The 13,350-nt window shown below is 33.1% G+C and overlaps 2 protein-coding genes across 22 annotated transcripts in view; one reads left to right on the top strand and one right to left on the bottom strand.

Annotated features, from left to right (window-relative positions):
- The window catches only part of row (zinc finger domain-containing protein relative of woc), a 39,411-nt gene extending 27,963 nt beyond the window's left edge, over positions 1 to 11,448 (bottom strand). Inside the window, exon 1 of the mRNA XM_074129180.1 lies at positions 11,320 to 11,448. The gene's annotated coding sequence lies outside the window, so the exon portion shown is untranslated. The remainder of the gene's footprint in view (positions 1 to 11,319) is intronic.
- Positions 552 to 13,350, top strand: part of LOC141454671 (uncharacterized) — a 37,414-nt gene continuing 24,615 nt past the window's right edge. For 8 of the 21 annotated variants that reach the window (XM_074129167.1, XM_074129163.1, XM_074129158.1 and 5 more), the window contains exons 1-8: positions 2,363 to 2,760; positions 4,871 to 4,971; positions 5,455 to 5,494; positions 6,508 to 6,579; positions 7,823 to 7,900; positions 8,818 to 8,883; positions 10,521 to 10,616; positions 10,692 to 10,754. In XM_074129167.1, the coding sequence (XP_073985268.1) occupies positions 2,746 to 2,760; positions 4,871 to 4,971; positions 5,455 to 5,494; positions 6,508 to 6,579; positions 7,823 to 7,900; positions 8,818 to 8,883; positions 10,521 to 10,616; positions 10,692 to 10,754 (531 nt within the window). In that variant the 5' untranslated portion in view covers positions 2,363 to 2,745. Of the gene's footprint in view, positions 827 to 1,916; positions 2,174 to 2,361; positions 2,761 to 4,870; positions 4,972 to 5,454; positions 5,495 to 6,507; positions 6,580 to 7,822; positions 7,917 to 8,817; positions 8,884 to 10,520; positions 10,617 to 10,691; positions 10,755 to 13,350 lie in introns of those variants that run through there. The other 13 variants (XM_074129162.1, XM_074129175.1, XM_074129164.1 and 10 more) reach the window with 8 other exon arrangements.

The following is a 13,350-nucleotide window of genomic DNA, read 5'->3' as shown; positions in this document are numbered from 1 at the left end:
AACAATGCAACTTATTTTACAAGTATACGCCATTTCTATTAACCAATATAAATGTTCTTTCGCCAACACTTCACCATTTTAATTATTGAACTTTTAATAGGTTAGATGTATCCTTAAAATTTCCGAAATTACTATCCCAGCGCTCCATTTGTTTTAATTTATATCACTACCGATATAAATTAAAAAATTGCATTCGAAATTAAATGTCAATTTGTTAATGAAATATGAAATAAGTGAGGGGGGAAATAAAATTAGCAGCGAAAGAAGGTTTCTAAGGAGAGTTTCAACAAATTTCACAACAAAAGAATATAAAGATTTAAAAAAATATAAAATAATATATTGTAAAACTCAAAAGAAAATAAACTAATAAGAAAATAGTTTATAAACAGTATATATTTTAAGTGGATTGGTACGCGTGAGGTTAGGAACGCATTCTGACAGAAGGGATACAAAAAATGAATCAAACTACGTCATTCTCCCCTCTACTTGGACAAAGGAGAAGGAGAGAGGTTCAACTCGAGGCCTCGCTGACTAAACATTTTTGCTGCATCGAGGTTAAATTAAGTCTCTCCTTTTTATTCTTAAATAAACCAAAATTTATTCAATATTATACATTATTTGTTTTCTACCAAACACAATTTTTACACTTTAGGTTATTTAAACCAATCAAAGAGGAATACAGAAGTAGTTTGTGAGGCATTACATTGATGCATTTCTTTTCCGAGTGCAGTGTACTCACACCAATTAGTGAGAAGAGAGAAGGCAGAATTTTTTTTTGTAAAAAACCGAAACTTCGATTTTTAAGTTCTAACAATTCAAGTTGGAGGTGAGTATTCTTTACTCACATATACCATTTCAGTATAAAGCTCGGTTCTTTTTTTATAAAACGAGAAGGTAAAATGTAAAAGGGTGTTGGTGTAGTGGTCAGGATCGTGGATTTGTAAGGGGAGAAGTAGTAGTAGTAATCGCCTATTTTTTCGGGCGGGGCTTAACGTCCAACTACCAATTAGGTGTCGTGGACGGAGGCGACTAGCAAACTTACTTTACTATTTCTCATTTAACCATTAAATAAAATCCAAGGCCAAGACCGGAAATCGAACCCAGTACCACAATGCATATTAGCTTTGCAGGTCTCGCCTCTTAATCCGCTCGGCTATCGTGGCAGTAAGGGGTGGATCCCTCATTCAAATCCCGAGGGTAGCTTCTTTTCATTAATTTTGAATAAAATTTAAGTAGTAAAGTATGTGCTTCCGCCTCCGTCCACGACCACCTATAATCAGTAGTTGGATGTTAAGCCCCGCCTGAAAAAAAAAAAATAGGCGATTTGTTTACTTTATTCCAACAGGGAGGTAAAGACAGTTGCCTCCTCGATGGTGCCCCCGAGGATAACGCTAAACAACAGTCCCCGACGCAAACAAATAACCCGATAATACGTCGGTATGATTTGGCCAACACCCTACAGGGCCCCTACAAACAGCCTTACTCAAGGCTCTGACAAGTTCTTTATAAGGACGCATTTTTTGGAATGGAGGAGGTTTGATGGATAATAACTTCACTTCAAGTAGGTTAAAATCTTACAAAAGAATGTATCTCAAATATTGTATTATAAGAGAAAATCGTATGCTTTTTTGAAGCTGGTTTAATTTAATAAACACTCATGAGTAGCGTACGATAGTAATCTTTAATCAATGAGGCAAGTTAATTTTATTGATTAAGTTTTTGTTATTGAAGTATGTAATAAAAAAACGATGTGTTTATAGTTTTAAGATTGAAATAAGTTAGCTTCCACATTTAATTACCTAAACCCCCAATAAAATATTGAAGAGTAATTTTAATATCTTTGATTATACCCTGTGTAGCTTTATGTGCATGTTTATTGTATCTCTGCAAAGTTTCGAACTTTCATCTATTTTCAGGAATTAGAATAATCAATTTGGTGTAGAGATTACGACTCCCACTTACGTTTCTGTCTTGCACTACATTCACTGACTGAGTGAAGGAGGTTACATAAATAAGAAGGTTACATAAGTAAGGAAGGGTTATTGAATCGTGAAAGATTTTGTATAAAATAATGTGATAAAAATTAATAAACCTAGTGGTTGATGGATGAGTGCTTATGTAATGTTATAGAATTGTAAAGTTGGGATTGTATTTTATTGAGTGAAGCGAAAATGTAAGTAGAAAACAGAAGTATTCATATTTCATTTGTATTGGAAAATAATTATTGTTAAATTAAATATTGATAAATAAGTGCTCCTATTATTTAACAAATACGAAATGAATAAGTAAAATCTTAAAAAGCAACTTTAAAATAATAATAAAGAAAACGCAATAATTTTAGTTCTTGTATTTTACTCGAACGAATCCTGGCTTGAGAGGTACGAATTGGCCTTTTTCACCATAGTGGGTTGTAAGTTGCCTAGTTCTAGATTCTACACCATAGAAGTAGCCGGATTGGTTGGTATATCAGCGACTAATAACGAGGACTAGGTCTCTAGTTACCAAACAGCTCTGTCTTCATTCAAGAAATTTCTTCAATCGGTGGGTAACTGCGGTTAATAAAGCAACTAGTTTCGAAATAAAAATCAACTTACAAAAGTGCCAAAACCATATGAACTTCATTAGTTAAATCATGTGATTAGCATAATTAAATAAAACCTTCTTCACAATAAAAAATTGAGAGTAAATTGCGATGTGACAGCTACCTAGAAGTAATGTAGGACAGACAAGTCCTCTACAAATAGGATGGAACGTCCTCGAGTAAGTTTATAAGTTTGACTTAAGACCGAGTATTTAATTTTTTACAATCACCTTAATACTAGTAAGAGAAGATATTTCTATCGGTAGATTTTAGATTTTTGCGTTTTTAAAGGAAATATTTCTTTTAAGATCTTCTGTCCGAAAAAGTGATTTTTTAGAAATTGGGGAGGGGGGACAGAAAGTGCAAATATGAAATTGCAACGTAATGCCATCTATATAGGTTCCGGCGATAAGCAATTAGACAAAATTTGCTTTCCACGGAGTGCCTTCTATTGAAGAGATTTTCAATTTTTTGGAAATTTAAATGAAAAAAATCTATAACTTGAATTTAGTTTAAATGCTTTCTAAGCCAATTCTGTGGTGAAGCAGAGTAAGGCTTACTTCTAAAGAATTATTCAAGTGTAATGGTACGACTTAATTACCAGTATAATAACAATAGCGGTGTGGCTATTAAATAACGAGACTAATACTACAGAAGAACTATGCATGCGCCAAATCCTAACGACCGACAGCTATGCAGCGTAAAGCCTTATCTTTCGATTGCAGCGTCTCACGTGTTTGTAGAGAAATCTGTCTGACCGGAACCGTCATTTGTGTAAGAGGTGTTAGGTTTCGTTTTGCCGAAAACACGATACTACACATGTAGTAGAGCATCGAATTATCGTGAAATTTCACATCGAAACTTGGTAAAACCGCTACTGAAACTTATCTTTTATTAAAAAAATAGTTTTTGGCGATGAATGTTTATCACGTGCGCGAGTTTTGAGTGGTTCAAGCGTTTCCAAGATGGCCTAGAAGACGTCGGAAATGATGACCGCCCTGGTCGCCGTTCCACGTCCAAAACGGATGAAAATATCGATTATAATTAATCAACATTATTACCGTGAGGTGCTTGCTCAACTCCGTAAAAGAGTAAGGAAAAAACGACCCGGGTGGGCGAACAAATCATGTGTTCTCCAACAAGACAACGCGCCGGCTCACACAACATTGTCTGTCAAGACGTTTCTAGCCAAGTACAACATCCCAGTCACCTGCCAGGTCATCTGCCTTATTGGCCTGACCTGACTCCATGTGACTTTTATCTGTGCCCCAAAGTCAAATCTGCATAAAAAGGATCACGATTTCAGTCCGTTGAAGCTGTGAAAGAAAAAGCGACACGCGTCATGCAGGAGCTCACAGAAAAAGACTTCCAGCCCTGTTTGGAACAATGGTAAATTCGCACGGAGCGTTGTTGTGATAGGGGAGAGATGTATATTGAAGGTGATAATAACTAAATATGTTTAAATTTAGAATAAAATGTTTTACAGCAATAGTCTCGTTATTTAGTAGCCACACCTCGTATATGCTTCTCTGCTGTACTTCTTCTTAAGACTGGTTAGAGAAGATAAAACTGTACGAAAAACTGTTATTATATTAATTTCTAAAGTCGATAAGTTTAGATACTTTCATTGGATTGGCCATAGAAATTAATCAGCTATATCTAAATGATATTTTATTTATAGAACAGATGGGAAATGGCTAAGTGAAATACCGACAATTTGACTATGAATATAGGAGCTTGATTTATAGTTGATATCTATGTATTTCTGTCTTTGTGTACTGTTCAATAAAGTTACAAATTTGTCAATTAGTCAATCAATATTTTGGCAGGTTCTCAAAGAAGTGCATTGTTCTAAGAAAGCTACGTCCAGCTATCCTTAATGTATGTCTTAGAACAATTTATGGGATTAATTTGTTTGGAGAGGCAAAATCTAATTTTTTTAACATTGAGGTTTTACGTTAGTAAGGAAGACTTGATTAGAAAAATGTACAGCATTCGATTAATTATTTATTCCGAAGATACTCTAAGGAGGATTTTATACACCATTTATGGTACATCTTGCTGATATGTTTTATTGAATGTCTTAAACGCGCCAACTAAATCGGTTCACAAAACGTACAGTGTATTGCACTTAAACTAGACTTTATCTTGAGGTGGAAGTTTATAACAAATTTCATCATAAAAAATAATTGCGGACTATGATACAGATTTACAGACTGAAGTCAACATTACTTTTCAATAATTTCAGTAATTTTGTGAAAAAATAAATATCTGTATACTACTTTGTAGATCACTTTAGAAGTAACATTTCGAGACGATATAGATGGGGAAGAAGTCAGTTTGAAAGGTTACTTTACATTTGAAGTGGAAAATCATATTATTACTGTGAGGTAAGAGTTCAATAATTCTATTAAAAGAGAATTAGTAATCAAGTCAATTTAATTATAAAAAAAGTTTAATTTGGATTATGATGAACATGAAATCGTATTACTGACATTACAAGTAATGGTTAATATCACCCAATCACTGCTGTTAATTTAGAACTAAACATATTTTTATCCTAATACTAATTTGTTTACTTTAATATAATAGAAAAATAATACAATACAGGTAGATTCCTACGGTTCCTCATTTGAACTTTGAAGAATTTGCCAAAGTATAGCAGCTGATCCAATATTTCTCAATCAGAATTTCAATGATTGCATTGTAGTATGTAGTGTTTTACCGTACTACGTCAATGCCATTGCTAATGGAAAGTCAGTAAAGAATAACAACACTACTTTACTAAATTATACTGGCAATCAAACTCATTTCCATTTTCTAAGTTTCTATCAGCCCCTTTTAATGATGAACCATTTCATTAAAATTTTCAGGGCAGCATCTCTACCCAACAATGCTGTGATATCGGCAGCGGTAAGTTCTCTACCCAAATTATTAGTTTTATTATAATTAATATAAATTTTCTCTTGCTTTGCAAGAAGTGACCCAAGAGGGACAGCTTCTCTGATAAAAAGAAAAAAGAAAGATGGTCTAGCTTTCTGCACTACCTTTCTATTGACGCTGATCCCCCTACCGTGGCCGTTTGCCGAGTCCACTGCAGGAAATCACCTAGATTACTCTTATATCTCCCATATCGCTCAACTCTTCACTCCCAGAGTCTGGTACTGTGGCTTAAGTCTCTTCTCTAAGTCACAGTGGAGACAACAGTAGTCTAATGGGAACAATGTTCACGAACCATCACCCTTTCTGCAGCCATGTCCAACCAGATTATATCTGATTTGTCGAATTAGACTACTCAGAACGTATGAAATGCTTAGTATGACCACAACATTTTAAAGCAGCTAAATACTGTTTGAAGTCTTCCAATTGTAATAAAGGACTTCCTTGATTTCCTGGCAGTAGACAACGATGGGCATCCCAGAACATATTCAATGGAATTTCCTGGTTTTTGGCCCTGGCCTCTTACCACGCGACGTGACGTTGATAATTTCTCGAGGGATCTATTTCGTTTTGAATGGAAATGATAAGAATTTCTCAGTTTCTGTATAAAGACCTCCGTTAGCCATCCACACTACTGACGACAGCAAGTCTACAACCTCTTCCGTGTTCGCAGCCAGAAAAGGGCCACGTAGCTCGTAGCTGTGTCCACGTGGCTCGTCTCTACCCTCTGCTACTAAGTCCCATAGAAAGCTTGAGGTCACGTTGAGAGAGGTTTAGTGCAGAGATAAACACACACATCTTCCCGACATAATCGTTTCATGCAAGACCGTCGTTATTATTGTAGGATATTTATATTCAACTGTATAATTTCTTGCGTAGAATGTATAATAATTTGGAACTGTATAATTCAACTATATTATAATTAGAAACTTATAATTATTTGCGTATTTTCCCCCTTACTAAAAAATTAACCATTTTCTTTTTACTTAACACAGGATGACGGAATAATTACAGAAAGAGGGTTCAAAATTTGTTCAAATGTTGAAGGAAATGAAGATGTAAGTTTTTTTGAAAGAGTTTAACAAATATTTGTTTGCTAGTTCGATTAGATTAAAATATAAATTATTTTCTTTAGTTCTTTACAAAATAGGTCACCACCAATTTTGGGCAAAGGAATTCAGATAATTGGATGTTTTTAGAGTTTTATTTTATTTTTTTAAATTGTATTTTGTAACGTAAATCTAGCAAAAACAAATCAAGTAGAAAAAAAAGGGTGGCTGTGTCTTGGACACGGCCGTGTGTTGTACGTGAATACGTTTACGTAGCGGGTTATATTTTTTATATAAAATATTTTTATTTAAGTATTTAGGATGAAATCAAGGAAACAAATCGACGATGGAACACAATCTATGCCTATACAGTCCGTTGTCGATGTGGAAGCGATTTCATCATCCACTCGTATAATTTCAACCGCCCCAGCTGCAGATGTACTGACACCGTCGTTGATCCGCTCGGCCGCATTCATTCTTTCACGTTCCTGGAACAGCTTGACTCGGTCATATGGTGTTTTATTATTACCATTCAATTGTTCTTGAGAAGCCCTTTCCAATCGTATACGATCTCTGTATTTGGTTTTGGCTTTTCGACGCGAATAGGCCGACATTATATATTTTTGATATTTTTTTATTCTAACACCTTATATTCACTGTCACTATTTTACACTAATGTTTTATATACAATCGATAGATTGTGACGACAGCTGACGATTAAAACTTAAACGAACATCGTAGCTTCTCCGAGTCAAAAGTTATACTAATTGCAAATCTCGATACGCAGCAAAATGATCTCAAAATGGCGGCGCTGCGTCACAGTCCTCGCTTATCGTAAAGAATTCTTTGATCCTTTAGCTATTTAGTGGTCTAATTTAATTTTGGATGTAGACGATAGATTCGAAACTATAATGCCAAACTGTATCACCCGATTTTGTTATCATTAGGTTTTTTGGATTGCCTCCATACGATAGCAAATTTTAAGACATATTCACATCAAAACACCTTTTGTCAGTGCGCTATTACCTCAACGCAATTTCTACGTGCATCTATGATTACAGAGATCCCAAGCACTCAGTTCTTTTACCTACTTTATCAACTTTTCTCACGAATTTTTCTGAGTAACTTGCCACCCAAAGTATTGTAACTCATTTTTAATTGTGATCCTTATTCATAAAATAAAAATAAATTAAATTGTTCTTAAAATTTTTCTATCAATATCCCTAATTTTTTTTTTTTTTTTTTTTTTAAGGTGACAAAATGCTTATTATGCCCTTGCCTTTTACCTACGGCAATGAATCAGAATGATTTACCAGACTGGAAACAACAGGTATAAGGACCGTCAGGTAACTGTATGTAGATTCTTAATTTATAATAAAATCTCTATTACAGCCCACATACAGTGGAATTTACTAAAAAATAATGTAGTAAAATAAGTTATCGCCCAAGGGCTGGTTTAGTGTGGTGTTAGTAGCGCGGCCTTGTAAGTGAGATTCCCAAGTCGGATTCCGTCTGTAACTAAATTGTTTTGGAAAAATGTTGGTAAAGTATGAGCTATTGTGCTCCATCTACTTCCATAATTTGGTAGATGGATATTAAATTTTTTCTACAAAAACTAAATTTTACTGTACGCTTTTAGCTACCAGTTAAAATTATTAAAACAGCAGTTGGGATCAGTCATAAATTGCTAGCAAGTAAGTTACATTTCCCACCACTGTTAACGTATGATGTATCTTTTTAAGTTATATCTATTGTACTAATAAAATAATATAATTAATTTCATTCAACAAATTTTTCAAATAAATTATTACAATATATATTAATAAACAAATAGCATCCCAATTTTTTAACGAGTTATAAAAGGCTCCTAGAAAGTGATACATATATTGGGACAAGCAGCTAAATTCAAACCCGAAATGTTGGCGTGGGATTCCAGCGCACTAATCTCTCATCTAATCCATACCCAGATAGTCTTATGATTATAATTTTTTTAAAAATCTGCAGTTTATGTATTTTAAAGGACATTATTAAAACTATTTTTAAGAAAACCTTGAAAAAGTGTACCTTCAAAATATTCACATATTTTTCCAGTACCCCTGGGGTTATTTATTATATTCTCATATTTTTCCTTTTTTTTTTAAAAAAAAAGAAAGACTTTTTAATCTAAAATTATTCACTTTAAAATTTAATTTGATTTATGAAATTTACTACATTCCTTCATTAATAATTAAAAAAAAAAATTCCCAGGGTACAAGAAGTGATCAATGCATTTGTTGTATGCATAACGATTTAGCCAAACAATCGCAAAACAAGGTAAGAACATAATAAAATAAATAAGTAATATTAAAATGCAACAAGTGATGAAGTGCCACGGTAGCCGAGCGATTAGAGACGTGGTTCGCAAAGCTAAGATCTATTTGTAGTGTAATAAGATGTATGCTACTAGGTTCGATTCCTGGTCTAAACCTTTGATTTTATTTAATCGTTTATTAGAGAAATTTATTATAAAGTATCTTTGTAATCCGCTCCATACGCGACAGCTAATTTGGTAGATGGACATTATGCCTGCCTGAAGAAAATAGGCATAACTTTTTTTTTGCTTACAACAAACGATAATTTTAAATCCAGTTATCAAACTATAAAATAGGAGATTACTTACTTTAAAGAAAACTTATTTGCTTCATTAATTGTATTATTACAATTCTAACGTTTTGTGATCAAACTTATTGACAATATTATTAATGCGCAAAATGTTGAAATTTTTCTCCGTTAATATTGATTTAACTAAAGAAAAATTAATATATTTTTCTTTGTTTCAATATAATTTAAACATAATTTTCTGTTTTTACTTACTTTGGAAATTATATAAAGCTCCGTTTAACAACCCCCGGACCCCGCTATTATAAGGATTGCATCCTCCTCCTCAATATTACATGTTGGATGTTCTAGAAACGCCAATGAATTATACATTAAAATCTTATGTAACCAGATATATGCACAAAGAATCGGCACCGGTTAGGGAAGGATACTGCCCATTGTTCTGATTCTGATAAGCGTAACAATCCTTAACAAAATGTCAAGTAGCTTCATTAAATACTGGTCACAAGCAATGGAGAATACAATGAAGACCGAAATTATTATATAGGTTAAACGAGAAAACATCGTGTCCACTTAACCATCTAGCCTAGATAACGAATTCGAGATCTGCAAAAGTAAAGCAGAGTCTCCTAGTCAGTTGTGTTATTTTAAAATCCACTGATACACCTCCGTTATACACCGTAGATATGAGATACGTACAACAGGTTGAAGATTTATTGTAACTAACGAAGCTTCCTCCCGCGCTCATCTACATCTGTTCCTTAGAATCCCGGAGTGCTCATGAGCCCAGGTATTCATTGCTCCCGAGGAACTGAGAGCAGCATTGCAAATAATAAATAAGAGTTGACTTTTACTAGGAGGGCCTTGATAAGTGGCTATCCTTGAAGAACCAAATATTATGTAAATCCGTTTTAACGGAGTGTTATAGGTGCAATTTCAATAGCTCCGCTTAAAGAACACGAACAAAGTGAGGGTCTCCGACACACAAACCCGCACCATGCGTTAAAATAAAAGAAACAACATCTAAGGGTAACTTTTCAGCCGAGGCCCCAGCATCCCTCCCCTTACTACCATCAGAATCTTGTAATTAGTTCAAAAGCCCAGAACCTCAGGAAGAAAGTTCTTCGGTTATAAAAGACCCTAATAACATAAGCCCATACTGTGGAAATCTTTCTTGGTTTTGAAATAACTCATTAATGGATGGCTTACGCTTACGATATCATTATGATAAAAATAAAATTATCAGCCTCGCAGCAATAAAATTTTTAATTAATGTTTTAACGTTTTTATTATTGGAGTTTACAAAGTACGTAAAACAGATTGGCTTTTTGAATAAGAATTATATATTCTAGGATGCAATAAGTACGTGTCATTGTGATCCAGCAAAACGAGATGGCCCAGAATTGCCAACCAAAATTGAAAGATTAATTCAGGTGACTTATGAACTGGTAAGCAAATGATTGCTCCTTATATTAAATTATATAGGCAATTCTAATGAGCTGCAAGTTATTTATTTTATTCAGGAATCAGAGCTGGAGGAAACTTCTAAGGTTCCAGGCCCTTCTGAAGAACAAATACTTGAAGAAGTAAGATGTATAAATTTCTAAATAATGTTCTAAATACCTCCAACCGCTTATTGGATCTTATGTAGAAGCTAAGATTTTTTTTTTACAATTTTATTCAATTTCAGAATTATTAAATACTCGAAAGTTGATTAACAGAATTTCAGAAATCAAAGGGGTCTAATAGAGTCTAAGTTTCGTACGGTTTGCCCTGTTAATAAAAGGGAGACGGGCAAACCACAGAATTAAGATGGTGGTCTATTTTATCTCGATAGGGTAGCAGTGGTAACTTACTTCAGTAAAACTTCTCCAAAAAACTATTAGAGAATGCAACCAAATAACCTTTTAAATTACCTCTCATCAGAAATGGGTAGGTAACAGTTTTTGGGATTGACGAGTAATCATGTTGCCTTAAAGAAAGATTAGTTAAGACATTTTCAATTTGTTGTTATGAAATGAGAGAAGAGCGAAGATTTTATTCAAATTTTTGATAAATTTTCGTTTTCCATTGAACTGTAATCTTTATAATTTAAAAACAGTACTATCATTCAATAATAAACTTGCATTTACTACTATACTTAGTACTTACTGTAATTTGAAACTTGAACTAATTTCCTTAAGTATGGCACAAATAAGAAAAAACTCTTCAGGCTTGATGGAAAACGAAGACCGAATTTTTTGACAGGAGACGAGAAGGTTGTAACAACTTGCAGTCTACTGTTAGTACCTTAAGTAGGATCAGCCTTCTGTATGCGCAGTTTGTAAACTTTTCGGAACTCCAACTTAATTTTTATTAAGCAGTACAATATGCAACGCATCTTTATGCTCAAATGCCTATTGATTAAATTGCTAGCTTATTCTGAAAAAAAAAAAAAAAAAAAAATTAAAAATTAAATTTAATTACACCGAATGATAATAGTGAACTATACTCTAGAGATAATTAGATTATCGCATAAGACAATAAATACATTAAAATTAGAATAAGAATAATACTTATCGTATTATTCTTTAAAATGTAGTTCACATTTTTTTGATTGAATATTAAAAACATGAGAAATCAACTAGTTAGTGATCTACCTCTAAATAAATTTGAGTACTATACATACACAACTAAAAAGTTTTGTGCAATATCGATCTACTGAAAATGATCTAGCTTCAAGGTTAAAAAATCGAATAAATAAAGCTGTACTTTAAAAAGAAGTGCTTAGTACACAATTACAATTCTTTTGTTTCTATTAACAGAATTTTGTAAGACAGTGATTTTTGTCTTAATCTTCTTGATTATTTGGCACTTTAGCCAAATAAACATCTTTTTGGGTAGTACTACAAATTTAAAGAGAGTGGCTGAAGTAAAATCCACTGGGGCCTCCAACAATTGTGATCCCTTCGTTATTTATGGCGCCTGTGTGTTCGCTAAACCCCAATAGTTGTGTACATCAACTATTTCAGGCCTTTTATTGTTACATTGGAAGATGCCGAGATTCTTGAAGCATTTGCTAGTCCACTAAGTCATAGTATGATAATCGAGAAAAAAGAGAAATTTCGTTCGTTTCTTTCTGACCAGTTTCTAGAAGTCTTGTCGACAAGAAAGTAAAATGTTTGCGAGCTCAAGGTTTTTTTTTTTTTACAATAAAACTATTATGAATCAATCTGTTTAGGCTTTTTAAAATTATATAATACTTTATGGTAAGAATATGGAAAGTTGAGTTTTTACTCACCGAATCTAGGTTTGCCTTCACGAGCGTAGCGTGACGGCTACAGGACAAGGGAGTGATAACAATTCCTTCAAGAGTTTCTTATTAATTTTTTTCTGCAATCCTTTCAATAATGTTGAAGAAAAACTCTTGAACTTATTGAAAAAGCTACCCGCTGAAGGTTGGGTAGATTATTGAATTTAGAAAGTTTGGTTGACTTGAGCTTTAGAAATGTACAAATTAAGATAAAAATTAATATATTTTAATTCAGTTTTAAATTATTTCTTTAATCTGATTTACTAACAATTATTTTAGTAACTGCCAGTGGTAGGTACTCTTGGAAGAGCTAAGTAAGTTATCTATTAGCATTCTGTAAATGATTTAATATTAGGAGGAGAAATAGCAAACACATTCATCACTATCACGCGCAATTAGTCATTACACCATTGTGATATTAAACCAATATGTATAAGGTTTATTTTGGGTTACAGACCAGGGGTGCCTAAAAAATTCATCTAATATTTTAAAGTTATTGCAAACTTCTAATTTTGAATTGTATTTATTAACACTTAATTGAACAATTTATTAAATCTATATTGCATTATTTTGTTTTAATGATTAATGTTAAAAATAAAAACTTACTAATTAAACACAATTAACGGTAACGTACAAAAGAGTGACTGGAAATTTGAACTACATTCCCTAAAATTTGTAAAAATAATGGGCTTATTATTTATTTAAGGGATTGCGGGAAAATGATATATTCTTCAATTTTCTCCTTTTGATATTTTTTTTTTTTTATATTTGTACTAAAAGTTTAATATCAAGATTTCTAAGTTACAAAAACAGAAATGATACAAGTTTTCTTTTAAAATGTCATCCTTGGTTCCTCACTACCTCATGTACAAAATAGCCTGAGCGATTTG

This window comes from Rhodnius prolixus, unplaced genomic scaffold (genome assembly GCF_049639745.1).
Source record: "Rhodnius prolixus isolate KJV_2025 unplaced genomic scaffold, Rpr scaffold_9, whole genome shotgun sequence".
Classification (NCBI taxonomy): Eukaryota; Metazoa; Arthropoda; class Insecta; order Hemiptera; family Reduviidae; genus Rhodnius; species Rhodnius prolixus.
The sequence above is the reverse complement of the archived record's forward strand: the minus strand, read 5'-3'. Positions and strand labels throughout refer to the sequence as shown.